The sequence below is a fragment of the Pseudorca crassidens genome, chromosome 14 (genome assembly GCF_039906515.1).
Source record: "Pseudorca crassidens isolate mPseCra1 chromosome 14, mPseCra1.hap1, whole genome shotgun sequence".
NCBI lineage: Eukaryota > Metazoa > Chordata > Mammalia > Artiodactyla > Delphinidae > Pseudorca > Pseudorca crassidens.
Window position 1 is genome coordinate 69,417,078 of NC_090309.1, and position 18,146 is coordinate 69,435,223.

The 18,146-nt window shown below is 54.3% G+C and overlaps 1 protein-coding gene across 1 annotated transcript in view; it reads left to right on the top strand.

Moving 5' to 3' along the window:
• LOC137205551 (ALK tyrosine kinase receptor) overlaps positions 1–18,146 on the top strand; it is a 65,429-nt gene that overhangs the window by 4,204 nt on the left and 43,079 nt on the right. The window contains exons 3-8 of the mRNA XM_067703863.1: positions 6,297–6,447; positions 11,975–12,106; positions 12,874–13,018; positions 15,609–15,791; positions 17,031–17,129; positions 17,611–17,763. Coding sequence (XP_067559964.1) covers positions 6,297–6,447; positions 11,975–12,106; positions 12,874–13,018; positions 15,609–15,791; positions 17,031–17,129; positions 17,611–17,763 — 863 coding nt within the window. The remainder of the gene's footprint in view (positions 1–6,296; positions 6,448–11,974; positions 12,107–12,873; positions 13,019–15,608; positions 15,792–17,030; positions 17,130–17,610; positions 17,764–18,146) is intronic.

Genomic DNA, 18,146 nt, shown 5'->3' on the forward strand with positions numbered 1-18,146 from the left:
AGGAGCCCCAGTCAGCGGTAGATGTACAAACAAAGCATTTCAGTGTGATGTAGAGAGTACTGCAATGGAGGCTTACACACAGCCCTGTGTCAGAGGCCAGGGGAAGGGCCTGAGTTCAAGGATGGCTTCCACAGGGAGACAGAAGCCTGAGTTAAGTCTTGAAGGTGACAGAGTTGTCTACGAAGACGAGGGGAGGGCCTTCCTGGTGGAAGGAGCCCCTGGGGCCAGCCAGGGCCTGCAGGAGCTGAAGCAGGACCTGGCCCTGAGGCTGGAGCCTCACCTCCCGAACACATTCAGCTCCTTCTGGTACCAGCGTGATGGTGGTGGTGAGAGAAGCAAGTGGGGAGGCAGGGAAAACAGAGGGAAGGCTGGTGAGGTCATGGAGGCAAGAGTCACATGGGGCTAAACCAGGGCAGGGGAAACATGGCGGGAGAGGCCGAAATGTTTGGGAGGTAGAATCGGCATGACTGGAGGACTGGGTGGGTGGGATGGGAGCGGGAGGGACACCTGATCTGGGAGATTTCCAAGTCTTGGTTCTGAGCGCCCATGGAGGAGGGCAGCTAAGGTGGATCAGAGCAGGAGCGTGGATTGTGGGGTGTGTGCCGGGGCAGGAGCCGCAGCCTCCGCCTAAAATGGAGACACACACTGACTGAGTCCGGCTCCAAGGCCCGGGGGCATTTAGTGCGATTCGGTGTGTGACACCCCGTGCAGGGCCAGTCGCATGCAGATGTCAGCCAGCCAGCCTCTCGCTGTCCTGACTTCTTCCCCTCTTCATCCTTCCCTCCCTCGGCCCAGCCCACAGCCTGTTCTCCTGCCTCTCCATATCCTTCCCTGTCCCCCTCCTCCCCCAGCTTCCCACGTACACACACAAATACACACACGCACACGCATGCGCACGTGCCCACGTGCACACAGATCGTCTATAAAAACTTTGATCAAGCACAGCCCACAGCTCCTGATGACAGTTCTCACATGGTTCACTTGTTCCTCGGACATCACGTACAAGAGGTCTCAGATCCCAGCTGGAGCCAGCAAGGCCCCCCAGCCAACCTGGGCCACAGCTGTTCCTGACGGCCTCCATCACTGACACTGGTTTCCTCACCTGGCTCCACAGACCAGCACGTGCAGCTGGATGACACCATCGTTCAAATCCACAGGCATCCCATGGAGTGCCTACTGCCTGCCTGGCTCTGGGCCGGGGTGGTGCGGTGCGAGGGACCTCCGGTTGTCTGCCAGGCACTGAATAGGTGCTGCAGAACTTGTAGAGAGGACTGAGCCTCTGGAGCCTTGCAGTCTCTGCAAAGGCCACAGGGCAGAAAAGTTCAATAACAGTCCACAATGCCAATCAAGTTCTAAACAATTGTAGAAGAGAGTCACAAGTCATGACTCATTGCCAGAGTAATTGTGCAGATAGCCACAGCCATGAAGAGCACAGAGCAGGGAAAGTGGAGGGAGGGGGGCAGCACTGAGCAAAGATCCATGAGCCGCAGGCAGAATGAAGTTTGGGTTCAACTTCTGACACACTGTATGACCTTGAAAGTGTGCTGCCCCTGCTCTCATCTGTTGAAGGAGGGGTTGGAGAGAGAGGTCACTGACATCTCTTCCAGCTCTGATATTCCTGGGTCAGGAAGGTGGTAGGGAATGAGTGGACGATGAGTCTTACACATTGGTGCAAAACCGGAATGGAACTGGGGCAGCAAGGAGCACACGCCTCCACTGCTGACCCCCGGGGGTGTCATCTGATGGCTCGCTTGACCCATCTGGATCATACGACTGTGTACCTGCACAGAGCTCTCGCCCTGACCAAGCCCTGCACATACCCAATGTCTCCTGTGCTCTCACAGCAGACCTGGAGGCAGGATGGATACACAGGGCGGACCTAACTCTTCTGATTTCACAGAGGAGGAAACCGAGACACAGAGGATGGAAGGGACTCACTCAAGGTCCCACTGGGTGTTAGAGGCAGAGCCCAGAGCAGGTGTGGAAGAGAAATGAGGTGCTTCCTGCTTCCCCTGGTGGGGTCCTCTCACTCCTTCCCCCCCTCCACCGCCCCCGGCAGCCCCACCAAGTGTGCCGCTGACACCGCCATCACGCTGCACACCAGCTGTGCTCTCCTTTCAGGTTCCAGCAGGCAGCCACTTTGATTTGCAGCTAATTCTTTATTTTAAGAAGATTCACAACTCAATTACATCAGGTAACAATAGCTCACAGTCAATAATACAAAACGCAAACCCAATAAACATCCATTCTGACTAGGGGACGTGGGTTTAGATGAAGACAAACAAAAAAATTACAGCATCAGCTCGTTGAGAACAGTATCCTGTAACTTCCAGTAAATTGGAATCACTGCGAGGCATTTTCCCCACTTGAGTGGCAAGTATTTTAATTTGTTGTCATTTGTCAACCATCAAAATAAGTTGTTTACAAGGGATGGGAAAAGGCTTCGAAGATTCAGGCTGAGATCATTATTCTGGCACAAGTCTGTGTAACATGATTCGTACAGTTCGGGGGTCCTCAGAGCGCCAGGGCTGGCTTTATGCTCCCACTGCCTCCCTGTGGAAGTAGGTCCTGGGTGAAACTGAACACCCTTGACCCTGGCTCCTCGGCCACACCCTGCTCCACCTATTGCCCTGCTCTCTAGAATCTGGGGCCTTATTCACTCACCCCCTTCTGCTTCTCAGAAGTCACCCCAGGAGAGGAGTGGACAGGCTCCCCCAGGTGTACATTAGCACAGCAGTTACTATTTGTTACTCACTAGCTACCCTCCAGGGGCTGAACTAGGCCCCTTATAAGGGGCACTATCTCATATAACTCTCACAACAACCTTTTAAGGTAAATATTCTTATCCCCCTTTTATAGATGAGGAAACTGGAGCTCAGAGAGGGTACATAAACTACCCAAGGTCACACAGCTGGCGAGTAACAGGGCCAGAACCAGGAGAGGTAAGCAAGGTGCCTTGGACACAAAAGTTCAGGAGGCTCTGGCTGTCAAGGTTGACCAAGGGCAAGGCCAACACCCGGGCAGGAGATGTCTAACCCAGTTCCTGGCCCTGAGTGACGGAGTTGGATTTGGATCCAGGTCTGTCTGCTTCCAGCCTGTGCTCTTTTCACTGTGGCGCAGCCCACCCAGGAGGAGATGGGCCTTCTAGTAGCAGCTAGAAGTTTCCAAAGGAGTGAAGCTCTGTGGCAGGATTTCAGGCCTCACAGGGCTGATGAGGGAGGCACTACCCCCTACCAGTAGCCCAGGTGGGCAGCCGCCAGTCCCGTGTCTTTAAGCCAATAATAGTCCAGGTGGAAACGTGGGGCTGAGGCCATCACACAGGAAAGCAAACTCCAGCTGCTGACACCTGGGTGCCAATCTCTACTGTCTCCTTTTGGGTCTGTAGAGCTGAGCTGACCCCAGCCCAGAGTCCCCCTTGCACTTGGGAGCAGTTTGTAATCTTTTCAAACCCACTACTTACCCTCATGAGGGCGGGGGTCCTCATTTTTTTCCTTGGTAGGGGAAGCTGAGGCTCTGAGAGGTTAAGCAAGTTGACCCAAGTCACACAGCCAGCAGAGCGCCCAGGGTATGACTCAGAACTCAGGGCTCTTTCCATCCACTTCACTGCCAAGAGCCAGGTCAAGACCCAAATGGGGCTGGAGTTCAGACTCGGTTGGGGGCAAGAGAAATAGGAAAGAAGGCTTAGAGAGGGGAAAACATGTCAGGAACAAGCAACTTCTAAAATATAATGCTTTGGCTAAATTTAAACATGTGAAAGAGTTCAGAACGATTCATAATGCATGCGAATATGCAGAAAGGATGAGCCGGGTACAGCTTTCCTCTCAGACATAGCAGGAGTGGGCAGGGTGAGGACTCCCTCTTGGGCCGCAGTTTTCCAAGCCCACAACACCTTCAGATGGAAACGACTTTCTTAGGTAACCGCCAAAGCCCCGGAACCTTGGAGGGGCCAGCAGGACAGATGTGGCCCGTCTACGCCCACGTTGCTGTCTCTACACTCCACAGAGTCTCTGGAATGCCCAGCACCACCCCGGCCCCAGGCTTGCCTTCTCTGAGCTAAATAATTCTGCTGTTTTCCTTTCACCAATGAGCCTTCCTTCTTCCTCAGCCTTTTAATTGTCCTTATCACCTCTCCTTTTCCAATGGGTCAGGAGCGAGGGTGTGGCTGAGGGTCTGAGTGAATTAGGATGGGCCAGTAGCTTCTCAGACCACTCTCGTGCATCATATAACCTCGCAGCAGCATGTCGGAGGGGAAATGGGCTCCATGAGGGGAAATGTCGAGCTCTGGACCAGGGTTTGCCCAGTCCAAACGAACCCCTCTGGGCCTCGGTTTCCTCAACTGCCAAGTGAGATTGCTAACAGCTACTGTCTACGGCTGCTGGGGGGACGCCATAGGCACTCACGCCTGGCACATTGCAGGACGCTCAGGAATTGGCCCTACTTCCCTCTGCAGAGCTACGACGCCCCACTCCCCCACCCCCGCGCCTAGGTTTCCTGCCTCTTCATTCACGTTCACACAAGCCTGACTCGTACCCTCCACCTCTTTCTGCTTGTCTGGGTCCTACCCAACCATCATCTCCACCATGAAGCCGACTTCAGACCCACACCCCACACGCCCCAAACCAGCCAAGGCCTCCAGCTCCGCTGCCTCAATGTCTGTCGCAGTCCTCCGCCTCTTTCCCGGGCCCCGAGCACCTGATGGCCCTGATTTGTGCCGAGACCTGCCACTTTCTCGGGGCTTTCACCCATTATCTCCTTCAGATGTTGAACCTTCCCATGCCCCTGTGAGTTCGGAAAGGAAAGAATGGTCCCTCTTTGACGAGGGAAGGATCTGGGACTCTGAGAGGTCCACTCCTCACATGGAACCCCAGAGCCCTTTGGTGCCTCCGCTTTGCCTCCCCGATATAACCACCCCCACAGGGAGATGTCATAACTCTGTCTCCCCAATTTCTTTGGAAGCCCCCCGAGGGCCTGGAGCCCATCTCCCGCCTCGTCTTAGGCACGTGGCCTTACGCCAGTTTGCAATGATCTCCCATCGGTGCCGGGCCCCGGAGACAGGACAGTGGGCTCAATTCTCCTTCGCTCTCTACAGAGACCTCAGGTCCTCACCTGCCACGTTAGCCATCAGCTGGCCCTCCAGGCTTGTCTCTGCAGAACAGGCCCAGGCTCTGCCTTAGGAAGGCCTCCAAGAGGCCCCTCCCATGCTTGGAACACAGGACATTTCCTAGAAGTATAGGTGGAGAAGCCACCGTGTGCGCACGTGTGCAAAACCATCTTGCAGCTCTCCCCGGAAGCTTTTCTTCAAGGACCTTGGATCTGAATATGCAGGGACTTGAAAGCCCCCCAAGTCCCTCTCCCTGGCAGCCGGTCTCTGGGGAGGCGTGTATATCGGGCTCGCGAGCTGTCTTCAGGGCACACCGCTGTTCTGATACGGTTCATCAGTTGGGTCCTTTCTCCCCCATCCCTGCTTGACTTCAACTCAACAACCTAAGAGGCAGCAGAAATACTCCCGCATCCCCACTTGCTGGTTTTATTTTCATCGTGATTGGTTGTTTGTTGTCCACACACACATTGCTCCAGAAGGAGTTGCTGGCGGGATGCGAATAAACAGTCTGTGCTCGTAAACACCGCTCTCCTCAATCATTCCATGTGGGACTCCTTGTGTCTGGACCCCGTGGGGAGACTTTAAAACATTGTACCAACTCAATTACTGCTCCTTCAACCAGTAAGAATAATAATAAATACTTAGTGGGTGCTTCTTACTTGCCAGCCACAATTCTGAGACTTGCGACACTTCATTTCTTCAATCTTCACCACACACCTGGGCTAGAAGGTAGGTTTTTCTTATCCCCATTTTACAGATGAGGAACTGGAAAGTTCAATTACTTGTCTAAGGTTGACCACATGAGTTCTTTGCTCTTGGACAGGGAGAGAAGTCCATAACAGGAAACCCCAGGTATTCAGGACACCATCACCCCAACAGCCTACATTAATACAGACTCCCCCTGTCTTCATCTCTTCTCTCTCTCCCTGCCCCCCTTCTCCCTCTCTTCTACCCCTTACTAGTTCTTTACCTTCCTAGCTCTGTGAATGAGGCATCTCCCTGCCCCTCTCTGAACTTGACCTCCCTCTCCTGACAGTGGAGAGAGGACCCTCCTTGCTGACCTCATGGGCTGATGCAGGGGAGAGACCTCCAGCACGAGGGTGGTGCGCTCAGCCTGTTAGGAGCCGCTGGGTTGGCAGGAGGGGAGTCAGTCTTCATACCATGGCAGGAACCCATGCGCTCTGTCCTGTTGCAGCATATCAGGCTACGGAGCCGCTGGCGGGAAAGGCGGGAAGAACACGATGATGCGATCCCACGGCGTGTCTGTGCTGGGCATCTTCAACCTGGAGAAGGACGACGTGCTGTACATCCTGGTCGGGCAGCAGGGGGAAGATGCCTGCCCCAGTGTAAGTGCCCAGAGCGGGGGTTTCTCCTCCACACTCACCAGGACCCAGGCAGGTCCCTCAGAGGACACAAACACTGCACACACGCCTTCGGAGACCTCACGTTCAAAGATGGCGGGACTCACCCTTTGTTCTGCCTGCAAACGCTCCTCCCTTTCCAGGGCCATTTGGGTGCATGAGAAGGTGGGTGGTGTGGCTTTGGGGGTCGCACATCCCTACAGCCACCGAGGCTGAGGCATGGATTTTATGAGCAATCTTTAAAACTGAAGAGCTGAATTCTGCTAAAATGGGCAAATGGTGGTTCCTCTTAGCACAAGTGCGAGTTAAAGCCCACTGCCTAAGCTTTCTTGCAAGGGCACCATTGTCTTTAGCCATATTATCATAAACAGGAAAATACCAGACTAAACATGTCTTGTTCAGCTCAAAATCACAGACTCATAGCCACATATATGCATATAAAACCACAGAAAAAGTTCTGAAATATACAGATAACAGTGGTTGATTCTGGAGAGGGGACTGGAGTTGAGGGTGCTTTGTCAGTAATGTCTGATATTGTTACAAAAATAATGCATTCACATATTATTTATTATTTGTGTGATTAAATTTTTTAAAGTATATTAAGCACAGACTCAGAGCTGAAAGACCATGTAATCCACTACCCCCATTTCACAGATGAGAACATGGAGACCACAGAAGTGAAGGGACTTGTCCAGAGTCACTCATAATGCAGCACAGAGACTCTGGCTCCTATTTTTGCTGCCCCAAACTTGCTTGGGGCTCAGTTTCTACAGCCTTTTTCCCTTTTCCACTTATAACACATCACTTGACAAGCCAGACTGTCATCCTCTGCAGCCCCAGAGACAACCCTTCATTCTGGTTCCTGACCCCACTGGGTGTGTCCAGCTGTCAAACAGGGAGAGCTCCAACAGCAGTACTTAAGAAAGCCAGTAGTGGTCTAAAATGACCAGGAAGGGGAGACAGTGGAGACTGATAAAGCAGCAGCCATGCCTCTTGCCTGTGCTGGGGGACGCAGGACCCTGGTGGTGCTGGCTGTCTTGATGGGAACTCAGCACTCTGCAGGGGGTTCTCGGCATTGGGCCAGGCCACGCCCTCACCTGAGGGTGAGCTTCTGCACTGGGTGGGACCGGGGCAGGGATCTGGGTTCTAGGTCTCAGGACCCAGGGCTCCTTCCCCAGAAACTTATTCAAGAGCAGAGTTGGAAGACAGATGTGGGAACAAGAGCTATGAGAAAGCAGTTCAATTCCACTGAATAACCTCAAGGCTCCTAAGAGCCAGGCCCCAGGCTGGGAGCCAGGAATAAAGTATGTGCCCTACCCCCAACCCCACCTTAGAGGCTGAAAACCAAGCAACAGGAGTAAGCTGCGCAGGCGCAAGCTTGTGCGTGAGAAATGTCTGGATTCTTTTATTTAGCAACTATAATCAGGACTTTCCAACCTGATTGTTAAGTGTTAAGCCATTACATTACAAGCCGCTGTAATTTTCACAGGAATTTATTGAGTGCTAATGTAATTCTTCCATCTAAGCAGAAAGATTGCATTGACTTCCGCAAGGAACTTTTACTTGATTGGATTGTCATCAATTACGTCTTTTCACAGGACTGAGTCCTTCTTTTTTAATTCAATTGTAATCTACTTGTTCCTCTGGACTGCTGCATTTTATCATTTTATTAATCAACCTACTTGCTCTCAAACCTTGGATGTGCCAGGGAAGTTCCAAAGAAGCCAGGGACGGAGAGCAGCCCCCTCTGCTGGTCGGGTCGGGCATAGCATGGGCATGGGGAAAAGAATTGCTCTTCCCAGTTGCTCCACACCTCCGCCCCTCAGGAGTCATTTGAGAAAGGGAGAAAGACCTTTTACAGGCACTACCTCAATCTCCAGTCCTCCCTAGGCCGAAAAATGGACTTCACTAGAGAACGAAGTGGACCCCAAGAATTAAACTTGCAGGCTTTGGCAGCTCTGCTGGTTCTACTGCATTTCTGCGTGGAGTGGCTCTTCCCGTGTGCCTGGCCAACCCAAGCCTGGAATGGGCTCCAGCTGCTGGAACCACCCCCCCATACACACACACACACACACACACACACACACACACACACACACACACACACACACACACACACACACACACACACACACACCACACACACCCTCAGCCCCCGTCCTGTACACTGTAGGCTGTTTAGCAGCATCCCTGGCCTCTACCCACCAGATGCCAGTAGCATCCCTCAGAAATGACCATCGAAAATGCCTCCAGACATTTCCAAACATCCCCAGGGGAGCAAAACCATAGGTCTAAATGTTAGCTTCCACCACTACCATCACTCACAAGGCAAGTATTGTGAAGGGCCAGCCCACACCCACCCAGTTCCCAAGTCTTTCAAATGTATTCAGCAAATATGTATTGAGTACCTACTACACGCCAGTCACAGTTCTAGGAACTGGGGAGATATTCATGAACAAAAGGAAGATCCTTTGCTCTCATGGAGCTTACATTGACTCCAGGGGAAGAGGGACAAACAGACAATAACCAGTAAACGTAAGTTCCTCAGGACACCCAAAAGAGACAGGGTTAAGGTGCATAGAATTAGGGTGAAGGGGAGTCAGGTGTGCTGGAGTTCAGAGGCAGGTTGCAATCGTAAATAGAGTGGTGAAGGGAAGCCTACCGAGAAAAAGACAGCTGAGCAGAGCCCTGAAAGAGCTGAGGGACTGAACCAGGAAAATAAGTGGGGACTCCGGCAGAGCAGAGGCCGAGTCCCCAGGCGGGAGCGTGCCTGGTGTGCTCAAGGAGCAGCCAGGATGAGTGGGTAGAACAGGAGGGAGAGTAGGTGAGAGACGAGGGAGGGGTGATGGGGACCAGGTCAGGCCATCAGAAGAACATACTGAAGCCATAGGACGGTTTTGAGCAGAATAGTGACCTGAAGCGATTTGCATATTAGCTCCTCTGGCTACAATGTGGAGAACAGACCACTTGGGCCCAAGGGAGGAGTCGGGGGCAATGAATCTAATGGCTATTGCATTAATCCAGGCAAGATGATGGTGGCTTGGATAAAGACAGTAACAGTGAAGGTGGTGAAAAGCGGCTGAATTCTGGGTGTATTTAGAATATAAAATCCAAGAACTATGCCCGAGCCACTGGAAGGAGGGAGCTGCCTTCACGAGAGCTGGGGCCCGCTGCGGAAGGAGCAGGTTCACTGAGCTCAACTGATCTGGTAGACGGCCAAGGGGAGGCTGCTTGTGGACAAGGAAGACAGGCCACTGGCGTTCAGGAGAGAGGTCTGGAAAGGAGATGCAAATCCAGGAGAGGTCAGCATAAACTGAGACAGGTTGAGATTGTCTAGGGAGTGGTGTAGATGGAGAGGACCACGGGCTGAACCCTGCAGACCCCCAACATTTAGAAATGGAGAAAAGAGGAACCAACAAAAGAGGCGGGGAGGGGGGAGCCAGGGATGTAGAGGAGACTCCAGAAGTCAGGTCAAGAAAGCGAATCATGGAAAAGTGATCAGCTCCTCCAAATGCAGCTGTGGACCCAGCAAGATGCAGACTGAGAAGCGAATCAACTGTTCCCTCCCCCCACCCCATTCAAAGGAGACACCTGAGCCGCTGGGGCAGCGGGGAATGCACTGACGCTGGGCTCTAGTTAGACAAAGGCCATCCTGCAGCCCAACTGCTCCCTCCAGCAATCTCCAGCCATCGGCAAGTTCCGTTCAAGGGAAGAGGGCATCCCCAAGGGGTGGGGGCCCCACTGCTGCCAGGCAAAGGAGAGGAGGAAAGGGAACATGGTCGGAGGGGATGGACCTTCTTAGCACCACTGGTTCGCACTGGGCAGCTCCCCAATTTCTTTTAGTTATTTATTTAGACTTTTTGGCTGCATCGGGTCTTAGTTGCATCACGTGGGATCTTTCATGGCGACGCGTGGGCTTCTCTCTAGTTGTGGCGCGCGGGCTTAGTTGCCCTGTGCCATGTGGGATCTTAGTTCCCCGACCAGGGCTCGAACCCGCGTCCCCTGCATTGGAAGGCCGATTCTTAACCACTGGACCACCGGGGCAGTCCCGCAGCTCTCCAGTTAATAGAGGAGGACAGATCCAGACAGATGGCCCAGCAAAGCTCCAGTCAGGAAGTGAGACTGGACACTGTCTTCTGTGCTCTGCTCTGCCTAGCTGGCAGCACACACTTCCATGCCCTGTCCCTGGCTCTGCCCTCAGAGCATGCCCCTTGCATCTCAGGCCCTCCCCAGGCAGCGGTTGGCAGGGTTTCCTTCCAGCAGACTCCATGCCACTCGGCCCCCGCCCCAGCCCTGGACGGCATTACACACACACAGGAGAAATGTCAGCTGTCCACAGTAGCAATTCAGACCCTTCCACCCACACTAAATCCACTCTGAAACAGATCAAATTATTTCCATCATTAAATCCAAAATGCCATAAAACAAATTGCATCTCAGCTATTTATCTGGAAATTTCTCTAGTACTCATTCCCGGCACCCCTGAGTGCTTTAGCATAAGGAGTCACTCAAGATGAATTGCCACGTCCACTGGCTGGTTACACAGCAACATTCGATGAAAATTTGATGTTTTGTTGGCCTTTTTTCTATTAAGCGAAAGCAGTCATTTTCCTCCAAGGTCAGGCCAATGCGTGGAGAGTTCGTCTCAGCTGCTGTGACTGACAAGCAGGGTGGCTGTTCTTGAAACGCTGCCCTCTTTATTCAGGGATTCCAGGCTTCTGGGTCACAGGAATTTCCAGCATGTCCCCAGAGACTCCCAGGTGCCTGGGCCCACACCAGGTGGAATAAAATCTGAGTTTGGCCTCCCACTGTTTTCTTCTCTTTACAAGATACTTCAAACTGCAACTTCTCAAAAAACCTCAGTGGCTCCTCGCTGCTTAGAGAATGAAGTCCAGCTCCTTCTCTGTTTGTATTCAAGGCCTCTGTCCAGGATCTGACTGTCCAGTTAGGTTCCCTCTACCCACTCCCATTTACACTCCCGCCAGCACTGTCTTACCGCATGGGGCCTTTATCACCCCCTCTTCAGAATCCAAAGGATCCAGCAGGTCCTCCTGGACCACCTCTCTGTCCTCAGATGGACTTTTCTGAGCCAGAGAGACTCCTTATACTTTTCCCCCCAAATACCACGCTCACCTCCTTCCCTCTGGACTCATGCTGATCTCCTCCCCTGTAATGTCCTAATTTTCTCCCATTCTCAGTGTTTAAAAATCTCCCCATCCTTCAAGGCCCAAGTGAATGCCACCTCCCCCAGACAGTCCTCCCTGCTCACCAGTCCAGCAACAAAGCCTCACTCTCCCTCCTCAACTTCCCATGCATTTTCTTCTAAGCTGTCCCTGTGGTCCTTCTCCAGGACTGCCCAGAGTGGAAGTTATCTGTGTGTAGTTTTTGTCTCCTCAATTCAACGGCAAGCTATTTGAGAGATCGTCAGACCCTATCTTTAAACATAGGAGGTCTGTGTGCTGGGAGGTAGAGAACCCTGGGCACAAACCTGAGGTGCTTTTTGTTTCTCCAGACAAACCAACTAATCCAGAAAGTCTGCATTGGAGAGAACAACGTGATAGAAGAAGAAATCCGCGTGAACAAAAGTGTGCACGAGTGGGCAGGAGGGGGCGGCGGAGGGGGCGGAGCCACCTACGTATTTAAGGTGAGGTCTGGGTGCCAGCTTCCCCAGGGCAGCGCCTTCTCTGTGTCCTGGTGTTGGATCCTCAGGACAGACCTGGGAATGAACACCTCGGGTGCTCTTAGCCCCATTTAAAGTTGAGGAAACCAAGGCCCAGAGGGAATATAAGGTTCCCTGTCCGTCCAGGAAAGGACAGGCCCTTCTCATGTTGATATGCCAGCTGGATTTCACCATGCACACCTTTGCCATCCTGCTTCAGAGTCCCAGAGGGTCCCACTGTGCCCTCCTCTGTCCTAAGGTGGACTTTTCTTATGTCATCGAAAATAGGCAAAGGTTTCCTGCTGGGTCTTCCTGCAGGGACGGTGATGCTGAGGGCTTAATCTTGAAGTTGTGGGGATCAGAGCAGAGACCCCTGAGTGTGCAGAGGAAGGAGAGAGGAAGGAGAGGAGAGAGACCTGCTTCTGCAACCAGCTGCCAGACCCCTGAGGCTAGAGAGGAACTTCAGGAAAGGGGCTGTAGAAACAGCCTCCTCGTATTCAGAAACATTTCTATCTCCTAGTGCTTTTGCTTTACGTACTGAACCTGGACTAATACACGAGTGAGGAAAGGGGCTGGAGGGGATGGAAGAGCTGATGGGTTGTTGTAACATGAGATCAGGGCCCTCAGACCACTGAGATGTCACCCACTGCCCAGCAAACACTCGGCCACATTTAAACATTTAAATTGCTCAGGGGTCTCCAGAGTGGGAGCCCCACTCGGTTTCTCAACCTCTGAATGTCTCCCCTGGGCAGATGAAGAATGGAGTGCCAGTGCCCCTGATCATTGCGGCCGGCGGTGGCGGCAGGGCCTACGGAGCCAAGACAGACACGTTCCACCCAGAGAGACTGGAGAATAACTCCTCAGTTCTAGGGCTGAATGGCAATTCCGGAGCCGCAGGTAAACCACTGCAAGCCCACCCTCTCCCAGAACATTCTCCCGAGACTGTGTGAGCGTCAGCTCGGCCGGGCGCCATCACACGCCTGTGGGCATCTTAGTCGCTGGCCCTTGAGATGCTGGGAGCTCTGGATACTGGTACCGGGATCAAGAGAGGAAGGGCAGGCCACACGCTGGGGACCCAGAGGCCGCCTTGCCAGCACGGGGTTTGGACTTGCAGAAGGTCACTGAGAAAATGAGGCAGGCGGCAGCAGTCTGACCGCCAACCCAACCGTCCCCGGGTTTTACCAAATGCAACTGGATGTGAGCAGGTGGAAGGAATCTGGGCAGAGTCAGGCCCCAGGGCCCCTGTGGCTTGTTCGTACTTCCGGGCCCCGGGCTGCCAGGGCACACATCTCCTTGCTGGAAAATCTCTTTCTGGAATCTCCATGGTTGGGCTCTCTGTCTCCTTAATGAGAGCCAGCAACGCAGAAATAGGGGGCAGACACCAAAGGGGATGTGACTTCTCTGATTCCTCCCAAGTCAGCCATTCCTCTTTGTATTTTCTTTTTTCCACAATCAGATCGAGGGAGGATTTTTGAAGATGTTTAAGATTTGAGATTAATTAAAATAAACACTCAGACTTTCTCTTCAATTGAGAGAGAGATAGAAGAAAGAGGAGAAGCGGTCACAGCGAGGAATTACCACAGTGATACAGTGCCCCTTACATCCGTCCAGCATGTAATAAATTACAAAGCACTTCCACATCTATTATACATGTGCTTTTCAAAACAGTCCTGTAGGGTTTTCCAAACATATCATTTCATTTTACAGAAGAGTCAACAAGCTCATGGAAAGTTGGTGGATTTTTTTCCTCAAGATGGCCAAACTGTTTCGTACTTAATCCGTTTTTTAAAACACTGCTGTTGCTGTTTTTATTTTTACGCCCATCGTTTTCTTTTCCACACGTTTGCTTGAAGGCTGCAAGATAGAGTGGGGGTCGGAAACCAGCTTAGCTGGGGACTGTGCAGGACGCAAGGGTAGGGTGCTCCGGGCAGGAGGGCAGACCTGGTATCAGGCCCATCTCGTCCTAACTTGTTCACTAAGCTCACAGCCCCGAATAGCCAGCAGAGCCCACTTCCGGCTAACGGCGCTGAGGGGCCTTCCCTCCACCATGTGACATCAACCACCTTGACTAGCCCCATACCCACCCTCTGGCTGGCAAAGGGAGGCCAAACACTTGGAGTCCTGTAGCTTCCGAAGCTGACAGAAGGTCCTCACGACTTGTCCAGGACCTCAGTTCAGCTCTGCTTGTCTCTGTTCCAGACCCAAGCTTCTTCCTGACCTCGACCTCATTTCCTGAAACCTGTCTCCCTCTTTCTAGCACCATAGTCATCCCTGTCTGCAGCTTTCCCCACCTAGACGTCCCTCTGCTGCCCCCTCTGGGTCCGGAAGAACCTTGGCCACAAGTTCTCCCAGAGGACCCTTCCGGGCAGGTTAACCCTTACGGTTCCAGCAGACACACGCACAGCTGTTTCTCCTGGTTCCCACCTGCCAGCATCTGCTGGAGCAGAAAGGGCTTTGGGGTCTTCTGGAGTAAACTGCCTCTTGAAATGTCACACAAAACGATATGGGGAGACAAGGTGGGCGTCCTGGAATTTCCAGGGCCTCGGGAGAGATGTACTGTGGTCTGCCTGTGGCCTTAAGATACAGTTACGTTCAACCTAGCTCTGTAAAGAACATTTCGTTTGCAAGAGTTCAGAGCAGGCCCAGGCGTTGGGAAGCACAGCTCCAGCTGCTGCCACTGTAGCCAGAGCATCACCACCTCCACCCACAGCTCTCTTTCCTCTTGACCTCGGAGCAGCTCCTTAGAAGCAGGCAGGCAAGACACTGCCTGAGCTTCAGAGTGTGAGGCCTCTGCCTGTGTGTGTCCTGCCTCACAAACGCCCAGCGAGCCCTCCACTTGGCGGTTTGTAAAATATTTCATACGCTCCCTGTCTTCTTTGATCCTAACATCCACCCCATGAGGCGTCTCATTATCTCCGAGTGACAGGTGAGGAAACCAAGTCTCAGGCCGGGGAAGTTCTTGCCTTGCAGACAATTAAAGCACTTTGGGTTATGTGGTGCCTTAATCCAGGGCTCCTGCTAGGAATTTCACTGCCGTGACCTCGGCAGGGTTTTGACAGCTGGTCCTGGTTCTTTGAGATGGGAAGCAGTTAATGAAACGCAGGCCGGGCGCTTCAGGAGTTGGCAGGCATAGAGGGAAGGCAGAGGCAGAGTTTAGTAGTCGTGCAGCCTGTCCCCTCCACCTCCCCCGTCCCTCACCGAGCACACTGCCGGGCTCTTGAGCCAGAGGCCTGACAAGAAGCTGGGGCGCGAGGGGCTCCCATCGGGACATGCACGACTGTGGCCAGAGCAGCTCTCCCTCGGACAAAGGGCACGCTCGGCCGTGGACTCTGAAGGCCCCAGGCCCCACTGAGGACAGGGCCCCTGGGCACTGGACAGGGGCAAGCACCCCTCGAAGACACCGAGCCCCGCTTCCTTCGCCAGGCCCAACAGCTGCCCAAGCCCAGCCAGCACCCTCACCTCGGCGTTTCTCCGTCTCTTCCCACAGGTGGCGGAGGTGGCTGGAATGATAACACTTCCTTGCTCTGGTCTGGAAGGTCTTTGCTGGAAGGTGCCACCGGAGGACATTCCTGCCCCCAGGCCGTGAAGAAGTGGGGGTGGGAGACCAGAGGGGGTTTCGGAGGGGGTGGAGGGGGGTGCTCCTCAGGTGGAGGAGGCGGAGGATATATAGGTAAAGATGATTCGCGTTCAAGGTGTCACTGCCCTCCCCACTTAGTCCTAGGCACCTCACCTCCCTGTCCGCTCCCCGGCCCCTGCCTGCACGCCCCTGGCCCACCCCCAGTGTGGACTGTAATGTGACCTTGCACGCCTTCCTCCCAGCCCCACCACACGAGCCAGAGGCAGGGTGTTGGCTTTCGAGCCAGCATCCTGCCTCGAGGTTTCGATAGGACAGCATCAAGATCCCATATGATTCTTGATCTCCCCCAAAGCCAATGATAAAGGGGCTTTGGCTTCCCAGCCTCTCCTCTGGGCCTCCCCCAAGGACGCACTGGCCTGAGAGCCTTGGAGGCCAGACTCCTCTACCCCGTGCCTCCCTTCGGATGGCCTGGCCCGAGTCCTTGCCGAGCCCGCTCCCTGAGGGCCTGGTGTGCAGCTTCTGGCCTCGTGGGCTCCCCACACTCCCTTTCCTGCCCCAGCCCGCCAGCTTCCAGAAGGGCGCCATTCCCCCTGCTGATGGGTGCTTGCCCTGAGGGCAGCTGCGGGCAGTCCCAGCCCAGCCCTTCAGCAAGCAGCTGGCCCCTGGCCCCAGCTCTCCTCTGGGCTTCAGAGCAGAGCAGAAGAGCCTTCTGAAGCTGAGAATCATCCCCACAGACTAGGACACAATGCATGCACGCGCTGTGATGTGCTGTCCGTGTTTTGCTTTACGCTGTGTGTGAGATGCTCGTGTTGACCAGATGCTCTTCTTTTCCAAGCCTAGGGTGGGTGGGCGGAGCCCAAGGGGAGGAGCCCAAAGATAACCCAACCCCCACTGAAAGGAGGGACAGGAGCCTAGAGGCACAGGGGCCCATCCCCCCTGCCCCAACCCTGACCGGATGGGACAGGACAGCCACTCCTCAGTGCCACTGCCCGACCAGTCCTGGGAGAGGGGCCAAGGGGCCAACCCAGCCCGGGGAGACTAGAACTCTTCTGACTCTTGCTAACACGGACTGCTTCCTGGGGGTGCCCAGCAGAGTGGTGAGACCCCCCAGCGGGAGCTGGCCCGGACCTGGAGGAGAAAGTGGCCCACACACCAGGCTTCTACTGAGCCGAGCCCCAAGTGCAGCCCCTGTGCCCTGAGCCTCCCTTCCCTCCCCACCGCCCCGCCCTCGAGGCCCCTCCCTGACCCCGCTGCTTGCCCTGCTGATGCGCACATGTGTCCAGACTTGGGCACCCACCTCTCTGCGTTAAACTCTCCTCTGGTTTGCCACAGGTGGCAATGCTGCCTCAAACAATGACCCCGAGATGGACGGAGAGGATGGGGTTTCCTTCATCAATCCACTGGGCATCCTGTACACCCCGGCTTTAAAAGGTACCCCCTCTGCCAGGTGGCAGAACCAGCTTCCTTAAGCCAGTTCTCCCTCCCAGCTAAAACTCCAGGGCTACTGATGTGAGTCCAGGACACAAAGGTGTGATCGTGGGTCCCTTGCAGGCAAGTCTACTTAGTGGTCATCTCACCAAGTTTCCTGGAAATCAGGATGCGTGATCTGATTTGGACACAGAAGGAGAAGACTGGCCAGCCCTGGAAAGTGCAACAGTAATAGGTCCGGTACCTGTACCAACCTAAGTGACCCTCGTGTGGACCCTCCCACTTGCCTGCCTGTCCTCTGTCTGAGTTCCCCTCACCAGATGCGCTGTGGACTTTCCTGCACAGGCAGCGCTCCCAGCGGCAATGGGACGTAGGAGCAGGGACCAGAGAACCCGCCCTGACCAGCTGGAGACAGAGCGCAGAGCCTGGGGGTGGGGTGCAGGGCGGCCTCCGCCCAAGGCTGACCCTCCCTCCTTCTCACCAGTGATGGAGGGCCACGGGGAAGTGAATATTAAGCATTACCTGAACTGCAGCCACTGTGAGGTAGATGAGTGCCACATGGACCCCGAGAGCCACAGGGTCATCTGCTTCTGTGACCACGGGACAGTGCTGGCCGAGGACGGCGTCTCCTGCATAGGTAAGGGGGTGGGGGAGGGAGCCCAGAGCTTGAGCCATAGCTGGTTTCTTTGGTTCTGGGACATCTCAGATTCAGTTTTGTAAACTTCCTGACACCCCTGTCTGCCCCCAGCACCAGTGCTCTGCTGATGGGTAGAGGGACCTGTGTGTGAAAGGTGGGTCACGGCCCAGGAAGGAGTCGCAAGTCACCTAGTCCCACCCCTAATCCCAGATGTGACCCCCACATCCCCACCAGGGGACCGGCCCATCTCCACTGGACCCCCCAGTGCCAGGGACCTCAGTACTCCTAAGGCACAGCGTCCCATCGGGTAGTCACAGCGCCAGACCCGTTCCTTCCAGCTTCCACTCCTGGGCTCCCTGCTCACAGGGGCCCTTCAGGCGTGG